Source organism: Tetrao urogallus (assembly GCF_951394365.1).
Source record: "Tetrao urogallus genome assembly, chromosome: 11".
In the NCBI taxonomy this organism is placed as follows: Eukaryota; Metazoa; Chordata; class Aves; order Galliformes; family Phasianidae; genus Tetrao; species Tetrao urogallus.
The window spans coordinates 406,796-420,186 of record NC_136824.1 but is presented as its reverse complement, the minus strand read 5'-3'; the positions used below and the strand labels follow the sequence as shown (position 1 = coordinate 420,186).

At 65.0% G+C, this 13,391-nt stretch overlaps 1 protein-coding gene across 1 annotated transcript; it reads right to left on the bottom strand.

The window, feature by feature from the left end:
* Positions 1-8,143: 8,143 nt before the first annotated feature.
* On the bottom strand, positions 8,144-10,490 carry IDH2 (isocitrate dehydrogenase (NADP(+)) 2). The gene is made up of 10 exons (XM_079541074.1): positions 10,425-10,490; positions 10,092-10,257; positions 9,738-9,898; positions 9,524-9,667; positions 9,293-9,429; positions 9,051-9,202; positions 8,865-8,977; positions 8,692-8,789; positions 8,500-8,592; positions 8,144-8,344 (listed from the first exon to the last, which is right to left on the bottom strand). Exons 1-10 carry the CDS (start codon positions 10,473-10,475, stop codon positions 8,257-8,259), a joined length of 1,203 nt encoding a protein of 400 aa, XP_079397200.1. The 5' UTR covers positions 10,476-10,490; the 3' UTR covers positions 8,144-8,256.
* Between the last annotated feature and the right edge of the window lie 2,901 nt (positions 10,491-13,391).

Below are 13,391 nucleotides of genomic sequence, written 5' to 3'. Positions count from 1 at the left end.
GCAGGGTGGGTGCTCAGGGCTGGGCTGAGGGTCTCAGCAGGGGCTGTCTCAGGGTGCAGCCCTGCTCGGGCCAGCTTCTGGCAGCCCTGTGCTGTGCTCTCCCCATGCTGTCATTGTTTGGGAATCAGCCCTCCTTCTCCTCCACCTGTGTGACCAGGAGCCCCGTGGCTGTGAGCCCGTCAGTGATTGCTTTCCCCTCTGGGTGTGAGGATGGCAGTGAGACTGCTGGCAGATGTTGATAATGTGTGTGTTTTTAACATGGCCTGATGAGGAGGGGGTCGCTGCCTCCCTGACGCAGTGCCACGCAGACACACCGTCACTGTTTGCCCCAGGTGCTTGTGCCACCAAACGCAGTGCCTTCATCACAGTGAGGGCTGGGGCTGTCCTTGGCTCTGGAACCTGAGCCCCAGGAGGAGCCTCCACAGCTCCTCCACAGCCCCGTAGCTCCTTGCAGCGGATCAGCACGCGCCCAGCGCTGTTCTCTTTTCTCTACAGGACCTGCTACCAGTTTCCCTTAGTGAGCCCAGTTAGGTGGCACCCAACTTGGGGGCACTGATGGAGTGAATTGAAATGTTGGCTTGATTTCTTTAAGAAGGCCAAGTTTACTTTGTCAGCAGCAGAATGACTGTCCTGTATGGGGACACGCTGGGGAGCGGAGAGCAGAAACCCCCCAGGGCTCCATTGCGCAGCTCAGACCGTGGGGACCTCACCAATCCCCCGGCCTCATGCAGAGCGGCGTCCAGTTGGGGTTGTAAATGACTGCAGTGATTCCTTGTGATTTTCAGAGGGGAAAAATGCATTTTATTCTGCTTAAAATTTGTATGGATGCCGTAAGGAGGTTTTTTTTTTTTATGGAAAAATCACGCACAGACCGGAAGATGAAAGGCTGACTTTTTTCCTTTATCAAACTTGATGGAAAGCTCTTTTAGAAGAGAAAGAAAATAAGCCCAGAAGTGCTTGCGCAGATATTCGAGATCCAGCAATTAGCTGCTTGCTGCGGATGATGTGCACAGCCCCGGTGCCCCCCAGCGCAGCAGGGTCTGTGGGTATGGGGACACCCAAAGCACAGAGCAGCACAGAGGGGACAGGGAGCCCAGCAGGCACAGCAGCACAGGGGAAGACAAAGAGAGCTCAGCCCGGGCTGCGGGTGCTGCTGGCACTGCCTGCGGCTGTGGCTCAGGAGCTGCAGTGCACACAGCAGAACCAACGCGGCCTTTGCCCCCAGAGCACCGCAGCCACGGCGCGGGATGGGCAGCGTGGATCTGGGTGTCCCTGGAGCTGCAGAGGGGCACCGGTGTGCTTAGGGGAGATGTGGACAAATCGCTGTAGCGGGGGATTTTTGCAGAGATATTTCCTGGAAGAGTGATGGCTTTGCTGGAAAGTGGAGTGATGAAATTTGTGCAGCTGTTTGCTGGCACTCAGGGAGAGGCGGGCTGAGAGCAGATGTGGGGCGGGCAGTGTGCTGCAATGAGGTGTCATGGGGGCACCAGGAGTGGTCAGGGGTGTGCTGGTGCAGAGCCGTTCTGGATCAGGCTGTGCCTGTGCCACACAGAGCTCTGTGCATGCAGGGTACAAGCTCATGTGCCTGGTGGTGCTTTCCTGCTCGCAGCGGGCACTATTGCAGCGGTTTGTCCCTCTGCAGGGGTGCCTCTTCCATGGACGGGTGGAGTTCAACCATTCTGTCCTTCCTGTGCCCTTCTGGTGCTGGCCTGGAGCAGTGCTAGGATGGGTGCTGGACTGTGGGACCACCTCCCTCCCCAGTGCAGCACTGCAGTGCGGCTCTGCCCCCAGAGAGCCCCTGCTGTGTGCACGTGGAGCTGTGGGCGCTGCTCCCAGCCCAGCTGGTGCGCGGGGGAACGGCACTGCTGGCCCATGAGAGCCACAGGGAAGTGTGAGGGGGAAGTGACACATCAGCGTCCCTCCGGCTGCCACTTCTCCCTGCTGTGGTGCTGTGCAGCTGCGCCGGCAGCTCTGTGGCTGCTGTGGCCGTGCTCTCTTCTGAGCGGCAAAGCTCACTCACATACACAAGCTTCAATGTCTGACAAAGTGCAGAGGGTCCTGTGTGACACAGGCCTGTATTTAGTGCTGGGAGCACAGAGAGCAGCTCTCATCCCCTTGCTCGGAGTGCTGCAGAGGAGGATCTGTCACTGACCTTCTTCTGAAAGCCTCTGGTTATTGGCGATGTTTGGTTGTTTGCTTTTCTCAGGCACGTGAGTGCTGGGAGCTGTGTGTGTGCAGCTGCTCCCCGTCGCAGTGCTGTGCCATGGAGGAGCAGAGCTGTCCCCACTGCTGCTCCAGCTCTGCGCACCGCGACCCGTCCTGCCCCGCTGACTGCAGGGGGCAGAGCCGCTGCCCCAGGTGATGAATGGGGTATGATAAATGGCTTTGGAGAAGTCAACCCTTGGGTAAAGCGTGATCCAAATGGACTGGAACAGACATTCAAGTGAGAAATAGTAATTGCTGCACTGCCCTGCAAATGAAGGAAGAGAGCAAAATCCCAACCGGATCCGAGCAGCTTTTCCTGCTTTCCGTCTCCCCCCGCCTGCACAAACAGAGGGGACCCGGCCTTCCTCCCCAGGGAGCTCCTGTTGTGTGCAGCTTCCTCCCTGCAGCACGAATGCACAGCTCTGGGAGCCGAGTTCCTTCCGGGAAGCTGCTGCCCGCTGCGAGGCGCCCCGAAGCCCCGGCGCTGCGCTTCCCATCGCAGCATCCGCACCGCTTTGCCCAGCCCTGCCCCGACTGCAGCTCTGCTGCCGGGATGTTGAGAGCCTGATGGGGGGGGGGGGTCAGACAAGGAGGGTGATACACAGCCCGCGGTTGCTGCTCTCCAGCCCCATAGGTGCTCCTAGGACTGCGACAGCATCTGGCTTAGGGTTTATCCCTGTTTCACCTCCCCCATAGGGCTCCTCTTTGTTGCAGCTGCGGAAATAATTCCACTGAGCAGGACGTCCCCCCACAGGAGGAAGCTGCAGCCTCGGCTCACCCAGGGTGGCCGTCCCGTTTCTGCCTGCCTGCCCCGGGGATGGGCCCTGCTGGGGGCTGTGATCCCACGCAGCAGAACGCCCACATGTCCCCACGCAGTGGCTGTGTTCCCCACCAGCACGCTGCTCCCGCCGCCGGATGCCTGCTGCTTTAAGCAGCTCTCCCACTTCTCTCTCCCTCTTCCGCTTTTGCTTTGTCTGTGATCCTCCCTCGGCGTCTCCCATCATTGCTTCTCGCAGCCGGGATCATCACAGTGTGGGCCGGCCGCGGGGCTCTGGTGCTCCCCGCCCCTCCTTGCTGCAGGGCTGCTCCCGGTGCAGCACGGAACCTCCGCCCGGGGAGGAGCGGGTGCTGCTGCGTGGGCTTCCTCGGGGAGGAGCAGGGTGAGGAGGAGAGCCACAAGGCTGTTCCTTTGCCAGGGACTCTCAGCAGCAGTGGGAACCGAACAGAGGTGCTTTGGGGCACGGCTGTGCGGTGCTGGCAGTGATCACTGCTGTCTGTGGCACTGCTCATCCCCTGCTCTGGGGCTGGGCACTATTTCCGTTGGAGCGATTTGCTCAGAGGGTCCTGTGCTGCCAACAAGCCCGTGCCGGCGGTTCTGTCAGCCCGTCCCACTGCGCTGCGCTCCTCCCCGCACAAATGAGCATCGCTCTGTGTCAGTTGTGAGCAATGCTTTGACTTTCTTCCCGGAAGCAGATGGAATTATTAAACAGCATGAGGAGTCCCGCAGAAGCCTCCAGAGGGCAGCTGGGATGCTCTGCACGCTGAGTTTCAGTGCGTCCTGCTCTGCAGGCAGCGTTAGGTTGGGATGAGCCCCTGAATTGCGTGGGATTGTGTCAGTGGGAACGGCTGCGTGGGGGTCTGCACAGGGTGGGAGGGAGCACTAACAGCCGTCCCTCTCCTCCCGCAGCCATGACCGCATAGGGCGCAGGGATGGATCGTTTCAGCGAGTGTGGGACGCAGACGGACGCCGTGGTGGTGCTGTCCCTGGCACAGGCTGCGGTGCTGGGCTTGGTGTCCGACAATGAGCTGCTGGGGGCCACCGTCAGTCCCGCCGGCTTCTTCCCAGGGCTGGGGGGCGAGGGAGAGCCCGACATCACGGCAGAGCCCGAGAGCGAGGGGACGGCGCCAGACGGGCAGGATGACGAGTCCCTGGAGGCAGAGTGCTCCCCGGAGAAGCACGCGCGCAGGAGGAAGCGGCCCCCGGTGAGGCTGCTGCCCAAGGTGAAGCGCGAGGAGGCGGAGGCGGAGGTGTTCGAGGTGGCCGCGCCCGGGGAGGACGAGGCCGAGCCGCAGCGCGGCGCCCCGCCCGCCCCCCCCCCGGACCCCGTGCCGGAGCCCAGCGGCGCCGTGAAGATGATCGACCTCGGCGCCTTCAGCAGGAAGCCCCGGCGCCTGCGGCACCTGCGCCGGCACACGCGCCAGCAGCCGCACGGCCGCGAACCCGACCCGGCGCAGGGCGGCGGCGCAGACGCCACGCGGACGCCGTGCGCCTTCGAGGCGGGAGCCGCGTCCCCCGGGGAGCCCGAGGCGCCCGCGTCCCCCGAGCGGGTGAAGAGCGAGCAGGGCTTCGCGTGGCAGGAGCCGGGCGAGCTGGAGGCGGATGCTGCGGGCGGCAACAGCGAGCACAGCAAGAAGGCTCAGCTGGACCGGCTGGACATCAACGTGCAGATCGACGACTCGTACCTGGTGGAGGCGGGGGACCGCCAGAAGCGCTGGCAGTGCCGCATGTGCGAGAAGTCCTACACCTCCAAGTACAACCTGGTGACCCACATCCTGGGCCACAACGGCATCAAGCCGCACTCCTGCCCGCACTGCAACAAGCTGTTCAAGCAGCCCAGCCACCTGCAGACCCACCTGCTGACCCACCAGGGCACGCGGCCGCACAAGTGCGAGGTGTGCAGCAAGGCGTTCACGCAGACCAGCCACCTGAAGCGGCACATGCTGCTGCACACCGACATCAAGCCCTACAGCTGCCGCTTCTGCGGCCGCGGCTTCGCCTACCCCAGCGAGCTGAAGGCGCACGAGGTGAAGCACGAGAGCGGCCGCTGCCACGTCTGCGTGGAGTGCGGGCTGGACTTCTCCACGCTCACCCAGCTGAAGCGGCACCTGGCCACGCACCAGGGCCCCACGCTGTACCAGTGCCTGGAGTGCAGCAAGTCCTTCCACTACCGCAGCCAGCTGCAGAACCACATGCTGAAGCACCAGAACGTCCGGCCCTTCGTCTGCACCGAGTGCGGCATGGAGTTCAGCCAGATCCACCACCTCAAGCAGCACTCGCTCACACACAAGGTAGGTGCCGCGCAGCACGGAGCGCCCGGGCTGCCTTGCCGTGCCCGGAGACGTGTTGGCCGCAGAGGGAGCCGGGGTGCCTGCGGCCCACGTCAGCCCCGAGCCGGGGGGCAGCAGGCGGCCACCGCAGCGCAGCGCCCGCTCCGTGCCGGGCAGCTCAGCTCGGCTCCCCGCTGCGCTCACCACTTCCCGCATGCCTGCAGGGCGTGAAGGAGTTCAAGTGCGAGGTGTGCGGGCGCGAGTTCACGCTGCAGGCCAACATGAAGCGGCACATGCTCATCCACACCAGCGTCCGGCCCTACCAGTGCCACATCTGCTTCAAGACGTTTGTGCAGAAGCAGACGCTGAAGACGCACATGATCGTGCACTCCCCGGTGAAGCCATTCAAGTGCAAGGTACCAAGGGGCACCGGGGGAGGCCGGGGACGGCGCCTGGCACGCTGGGTTCTGCGAGTGTGGAGGCTGCAGAAAGGGCAGCGGGAAAGGAAAGGTGTGGGAGGTTGGTGGGAGGGCGGGCAGCCCCGCTAGGGATCACTGGGGAGCCATCGGGGCCCCCTGCGGTTTGAGGTCCGTTCTGCACAGCCGCACCCCGAGGCTCTGCTGGGCTTTTTGCTGGGACTGGGGGCTGCGGGACCCCGGTAACCGCAGAACACTGCTGCAGGTGTGTGGGAAGTCCTTCAACCGTATGTACAACCTGCTGGGCCACATGCACCTGCACGCGGGCAGCAAGCCCTTCAAATGCCCCTATTGCTCCAGCAAGTTCAACCTGAAAGGCAACCTGAGCCGGCACATGAAGGTCAAGCACGGCGTGATGGACATCAGCCTGGACAGCCAAGGTAGGTGTGGGCTGTGCTGGAGCTGTGCTGGGCTCTGCGTGTTGCAGACTGGGAGCTGTGCTCACTGCTGGCTTGCTGCAGGAGCGGGACCGAACCATGGTGCCCATACAGATGCTCCTTGGGGGCCGTGGTGGGGTGGGGGCCGCTGTGGGGAGAGCAGAGCCGCAGAGCCCCACAGGCACGGGGCTGATTCCGGGTTGTGTGCGCTGTGCCTAGATCCCATGATGGACCTGTCGGGGGCTGAGCACACCGAGCTGGATGGGCAGCAGGAGATGGAAGACGACGAGGAGGAGAACTCGTACGGCTATGAGGGTGTGGGGAACCCCCCAGATGATGGTGCGCTGGCAGAGCAGGCCATGAAGGAAATGGCTTATTACAACATGTTGTAGCAGGGAGGGTGGGTGGCCTGGGGCGGGCGGGGGGATGGAGAAATGGACCCAGCGTGTGAGAGAACTGCTGCTGGGATGCAGTGCTGCTGCAGGGGGGTGAGCAGGGGGCAGGCAGGGACATCCCTAAAGCACGGCTGGGCACAGGGCAGGGAGCCTGGGAGAGCTCTTGCCTTCATGAGGTCATTCCTGCCGGGGGCCCGTTCTCCCTAAGCCTCTGGATAAGGAGTGCCCTCCTACCCGGTGCCCTGCCACCCCTTTGTCCCTCACACCTCAGTGGTGGCCGGACCCTCGCCCCGTTCCTCACCCTCAGCCCTGTGTGATGTACTTGAAGCTGGCAGGCTGCATCCCAGCAGACAACGAGCATCACTCCTGATCCTACCTCCCGGGTCCCCGCTCAGCTGCGCCGTGCCATGCATCAGCCTGGCATCTCCTGCATGGAGACCAGCGCTGCACCGCCCCGCGCTCCCCAGCTCCCCACAGCCCAGAGCAGCTCCTGTTGCTCTGGCACCGGCCGGGAGCTGGTACGGGCAGAGCTGGGGCAGGCCACGAGAGGCCACAGGGCACACACACAAAGAGTATTTTCTTACAAACTAATTGCAAAGCTCAGCGGAAGCAGCAGCTCTGAGTACAGAGTGGCTTTGGTGAGCAGTGTATTTAAAGGAAGGCAAACCCTGTTCAACTTGAGCAAATGATGGTATTTTGAAAGTAATTTATTTTTTTCAGACGTGCCGCGTGGTTGGATTGATCTTTTCACTGAGTTCCGCTTCCCTCAACCAGTGTTCTTTGTAAACCTGTGTAATGTGTGTGATCTGTGGAGCTCTGCGGGGCTGCAGGGGCAGCGTGGGCCGGGCGGGGGTCCCACACCCACAGCGGCTGCTCTGCTGCACCAATGCTGCACACTGCTGCCGTGTGAGCACCTCTGGGCTGCAGGCAGGAGTGTGCCCTGGAAATGCAGGCCCGGGGGGGGGCTGCGGGCCCCTCCTGCCCTGCGGTGGGAGCGGGCTGCAGGGCTGCCCTTTGGTCGTGGCACAGCCTAGGATGCTGCACCCCCATCCCCGGGGCACACAGTGGTTGCATCCTGCAGCGCAGAGGGGAGCGGGCCGGCACCCAGAGCCGAGGGGCAGCTGCGTGCTGACCTCACAGCGTGCAACCCGTCACCACCCTGCCTGCTGTCCCTGCACCTGGAGCCTCCCACCGTGGCTCAGCAACTCCTCCGGCCCAGCTCCCCCCCCCCAGCACAGCCCCCCGTGCCCACCCACATCCCCACATCTACCTCTGTCCCGTTACCAAAAAGCACCGCACCCCGCGCCACGCTGTGCCGGAGAGCCGTTGGGGTGCAGCCCGCGCTGCGTCTGCAGAGCGGTTGGCCCCCCGTGCAAAGCCCTACTGTGTTTATTTTTGTCTATCTCCTCGGTTGGAAGAGTTGTTCAGCAATAATTCTAAATAAATGAATTTAAATTCTTTAGCTGCTGCTGCCTGCTGTGCCAGGAGCGCATGGACCCCCCTGCACACCACAGGCCGGGATGTGTTTAATGGCCATTTGGCACCACGAGGTCAGAGGTTACATAAATTACAGCACAGTGAAGGACAGCCCCCCGCACCCCTTCCTACAACCCCCCCTAGAAACGCTTTAAAAACACACGTAAGAAAATGGGTTATAAAAATGAGGGAACGTTCCTGAGCCGTGTGGAGGAGCTGCAGGTGCCGCTCGCGGGGTGTTAGCAGTGAGGTAAAGGCGGGCGGCACCTGGGGGGTCCTCTACTTTTTGCCCAGGGCCTTGTCCAGGTTGTTCCTGATGGCATCCAGGAAGTCGGTGGTGTTTACGAAGTGCTCGTTCAGCTTCACGCTGAGGGAGAAGGGCAAGGAATGGGAATCCTGCCCCCCAGCCACGGCCACAGCCACAGCCAGAGCTGCCGCCCGGTGCAGTGCCAGCCCTAAATAGCTGCCTGCTGCCTCCCGGCACGCACTGCCCCCCTCCCCCCCCCCCCCGCAGCCACGTACTTGGCCAGCCCGTGGATGCAGCCTGCCAGGTCCTTCGTCATCGTCCCACTCTCCACGGTCTCAACGCAGACTTTCTCCAGCGTCTGAGCGAACCTGGGGGCAGCGCGCTCAGCAGCAGCCGTGGCCCAGCACGGGTCCCCACGTGCCACACGGGGCAGCCCCGGAGCAACCCCCCCACCTCACACCACTCACTTGACCAGCTCCTGGTTGCCGTCCAGCCTGCCACGGTGCTCCAGCCCGCGCGTCCAGGCGAAGATGCTGGCGATGGGGTTGGTGCTGGTGGGCCGCCCCTGCGGGCAGACAGCCCCCACTCAGCAGTCGCCCTGGGACGCCTCACTTAGGTACCCCTCAGGGCGCTCACCCACCTTCTGGTGCTCCCGGTAGTGCCGTGTGACGGTGCCGTGTGCCGCCTCCGCCTCAATGGTCTTCCCATCGGGGCACACCAGCACCGAGGTCATCAGCCCCAGAGAGCCAAAACCTACGGGGGCAGGACGGGGTCAGGACGGGACGGGAGCACGGAACCCCACCGGCCCCAAAGCTGCCAGCATCACCTTGGGCCAGGATGTCCGACTGCACGTCCCCATCGTAGTTCTTACACGCCCAGACGAAGCCACCCGAGGACTTGAGCACCTGTGCCACCATGTCGTCGATGAGCCGGTGCTCGTACAAGATCTTCAGCTTGTCGAACTCCGTCTTGTAGTGCCTGCAGCAGCGCAGTCAGCGGCACCGTGCCGGCACAGGGTGCCCACCTCGCAGCCCTGCCCGGCCCCACGCCGCCCCGCCTGCTCCATACTTATCAAAGATCTCCTGGAAGATGTCCTTGAAGCGCCCGTCGTAGGCCTTCAGGATGGTGTTCTTGGTGCTCATGTAGAGCGGCCACTTCTTCTGGATGGCGTACTGGAAGCAGCTGTGCGCAAAGCCCGAGATGGACTGCAAAGGACACGCGGTGCTACACTCAGTAGGGTCCCCCGGGCTCCCTACCAGCCCCACGGCACCCCGGGACTCCCCAGCAGCTCCCCGGTACCTCATCCGTGTTGTACATGCCCATGCCCACGCCGCCGCCAGGGAAGTTGAACACCTCCCACTCCTTCGCCCCACTGCCATCCTTCGGCGTGAAAACCATCTTGAAGGTCCCGGACTTGTTCACCACGAAGTCGGTGGCTTTGTACTGCGTGGGGTGGCGTGTCGGTATGGGGCCGGGCAGCAGCAGCCCCCCAGCCCCACAGCGCTGTGCTCACCTGGTCACCGTGGGCGTGCCGACCGATGGTGATGGGCCGCGTCCAGCCAGGCACCAGGCGTGGGATGTTCTTGCAGATGATGGGCTCCCGGAACACCGTCCCACCCAGGATGTTCCGGATCGTCCCGTTGGGGCTCTTCCACATCTTCTTCAGTTTGAACTCTGCGAGGTGCAGCAGTGAGGCACGGGGTGCTCAGCCAGCGCCACGCAGCGCAGCGCAGCACGGCCCTCCTGGCCCCTCAGCTCCCTTGTGCCGTGAGCAGCTGCCAGAGCCCCGTGCCAGCAGCACAGCGCCCAACTCACAGCCAGCCCTGTGACACTGCGGTCCCGCATCCTCCCCCCAGTCCCTTCCCACCTTCCACCCTGGCCTCGTCGGGCGTGATGGTGGCACACTTGACGGCCACGCTGTACTTCTTGGTGGCCAGCGCCGAGTCGATGGTGACCTGATCATCCGTCTTGTCCCGGTGCGGCAGCCCCAGGTCAAAATACTTCAGCTGCACGTCCACGTTGGGCAGGATCAGCTGAGGGGGGAGGGTCAGAGCAGGGCTGTTCCGGAGCAGCACAGTGCAGCGCTGTACGGCCAAACCCGGCCCCCCTTCCCCCTCCCCCCCGCGTGCCGGAAGCCGCGCAGTGCGCACCACCTGCTTCCTGCGGGGAACGGGGGCCGCTGTGCCCCGCAGCCCCGTACCTTCTCCTTGATGAAGGCCCAGATGATGCGCGTCATCTCATCGCCGTCCATCTCCACCACCGGCTTGGCCACTTTGATCCGCCTGTCGGCATCTGGCGGCAGCACGGCGTCATGGGGCACCGCGTGGGGACGAGCCTCACGTCGGGCCGGGTGCGCTTCAGGTGCAAAGCGCCAGACGGGGCCGGGAGCAGGCTCGGTGCAAGCCTCCATTGGGGCACGATGGGTCGGAGCACAAAGCCCCCACCCGACCCGGGGTACCGGGGCTGAAAGGCTCCGGTCTGGACGCGGGTCGGGGCGCCGGGCGTTGGGGCTCACCTCTCACTGGGGTCCCACCCGTGGCCCCACCCACGGCCCAGACGAGGTGGGAGCACCGTGAGCTGCACAACCCCACCCGTCTGGGAGCGGCTCCGGGTGCAAACCGCGCTCAGGACGCGGGTACAACACGAAGGGCAAAACCCCACGCGGGATCGGGACGTGGCCCGGAGCAAACCCTCGGGGCCACGGGGACACGAACGCAGCTGGATGAGGGCGCAGCCTCCCCCCCCCCCATCCCGTTCTCAATCCGGGTCGCTACGGCCCGCGGGGCGAAGTGCCGGGCGGGGCCGCCTGCACACGGTGTTGGGGCCGGGCCGTGCCGAACCGCTCCGAACCGCGCCGCGTCTCCTCCCCGCACCCCTCCAACCCGCGCCCTCCCCGTCCCAAAGGACGACCCTCCGCCCCCCCCCCGAGGTCACCGCACTCACAGTGCCGCCGCTGCCCCGAGGGTCCCAGCGCGGTGCAGATGGCGGGGGGCGGGCAGCGGGACAGCCCGGCGGCGCGGCTCAGCGCCGGGACAGCGCGGAGGCAGCGGGCGGCCATGGCGCGGCGCGACGGGGCGGCGGTGGCGGCAGAGAGGGGACGCGGTTCGCTCCGCCCCGGGGCGGCGCGTAAAAGTCTGCGCCCGGCACCCCCGCGTTGGGCCCCGCACGGGACGAGGGGAGGTGGGGGTGTAAGCCGTTGCCGCCCCCATCCCACCGCCCACCCCGTATCCCTGTGGGGTGCATCAGGAGAACCCCCGGGTGGAGATCCTAAGGGCGTAAGCTGACCCGTGGTGCGCAGCGGGGTGCGCTTAATGCGGGCCACGAGCGGTGCCAAGGCACAAGGTGACCGGGCGGAGATCGGCTGTTAGCGCCGCGTGCTGTGGCCCCCGGGCTGCGTTCATCCCCCTCCTGCTCCGCGGAGATACTGGGGGGCTTGGCACAGTCTGGCTGCATACGGTGGTAGGGCACACAGGGTGCAGCGGGCGCGCTGCGTGTCCCCGTGCCCTTGTGGGGGCTGGGGGGGACGTGGCGCCTGCACATCTGGGGACGTGCTGCCAGCCCAGCCCACAGAGGGCACCGAGCTTTCCCTATATAGGAGCGAGCGATCCAACACGTGATGTGGGCACCGCACCAAGCGGGACGCAGCGCTGCTGCTCTGCCGAGCTCTGCCCGGACTGAGCCTGGCACGAGGGACGCCGTGCCCCACAGACACCCCGCAGCGTGCCCACGGCCGGACTGCGCAGGGCGTGGAGGCTTGCTGTCCCTCTGCTCGGGCCAGCGGGAGGCTTTTTTTAGCCACGAAGGCTGGGCAGAATCCCACTTTGGGAAGCGGAGCTGAACAACAGGCGGCCCCGAGCAGAGGGGCGGCAGGGAGGAGGCGGGGGGGTGGGGGGGGAGAGGCAGGGCCGGGCACAGTGACGTCCGCTGGCTTTAACATTAACCAGAGAGCTGCGGACGGCGGGCTGCCAGCTGAGGGGGGCTGCCAGCTGCGGGGGCCACGGCTCCAGTGCAGCGTGGGGGACTCGGGATCCCAACATACCCACTGCAGCTCAGCTGCGCACAGCCACGTGGCCGGCACCGTGGGGCTGCCCCATGGCAGGGTGTTGGCGTCGTGGGAAGGATCTGGGGGCCGCCCCACGGCCGCAGCGCTGCCCCCTCCGCCGCCCTGCGGTCAGTGACCTCGTGGCAGGGACGAGGTCAGGGCAGCGCGGCCCCGCTGGGGAGCGGCCATGTGGCACCGTCCCAGGAAGGACGGCCTCCCAACAAAGGAGAGCATAGTTGGCTGGAGCAGCTCTCCACAGCTGGGTGGCCCCAGCAGGGTCAGCGTGGGCTGCCGAGGGCGGGGGCCACACTCCAGCGCTGCTTGGAGAGCAATGTGTGCCAGGGGAGTCTGACAGCTGTGGTTTGAGGGCCCCAGCAAGGAATAACGGGGCTGGTGGAGGCGTGTGTCATCTGTGCCCCTCCACAGCCCCCACAACAGCCCCACAGCACACCCCACTGCACCAAAACCTGAGAGCCACCCACAGTCCAGGAGCAGCCGGGGCCACGCAGGGCAGCACAGCAGCTCCAGGAACATTGTGACAGCGGCACAGCAGCCGGGCTGCCAGGGCTTGGTGGCGCAGCAGGCAGATGGCAGCGCTCCGGGACGTGGCACAGCTGAAAATGCGAATGGAATGGCAAGGATGAGGAGCCCCCGGAGGTGTGGGGCTGAAGCTGGCGGGCTGCATGTGGTGCTTGGCTCCATCAGGGCTGTGCTGTTGCCGCAACTCTGCTCAGGGGCTGTGGGGGCTCAGCACCCAGGACCCCCATGCTGGGCCACCCCAAGCACCCACTAAGACTCAGGGAGACTCCAGCAGCCCTGCTCACCGGCAGCGCTTGGCCAGCAGCCTCAGGCTGTGCGTGGCTCTGGGCAGACACCAGCAGCCACATGCTGCCCCGAAGGCCCGGAGCCACGCAGCAGCGCCAGGACCTCACGGCAATGCCCGCAGCCCCAAGCACATCCCCGTCGTCCGTGCACCCGCCATACATCGCCAACACCTCTGCCTCTGGGGCTGCCCGAGAGCAGCTCCTCCCTGGAAGCACCCACAGAACCGCTCCCCATTCCCCGCGGCTCTCACTCAGCGCTGCGCGGGGAGCAGCACCGTCCGGGGCCGACGGCACCGCCGCA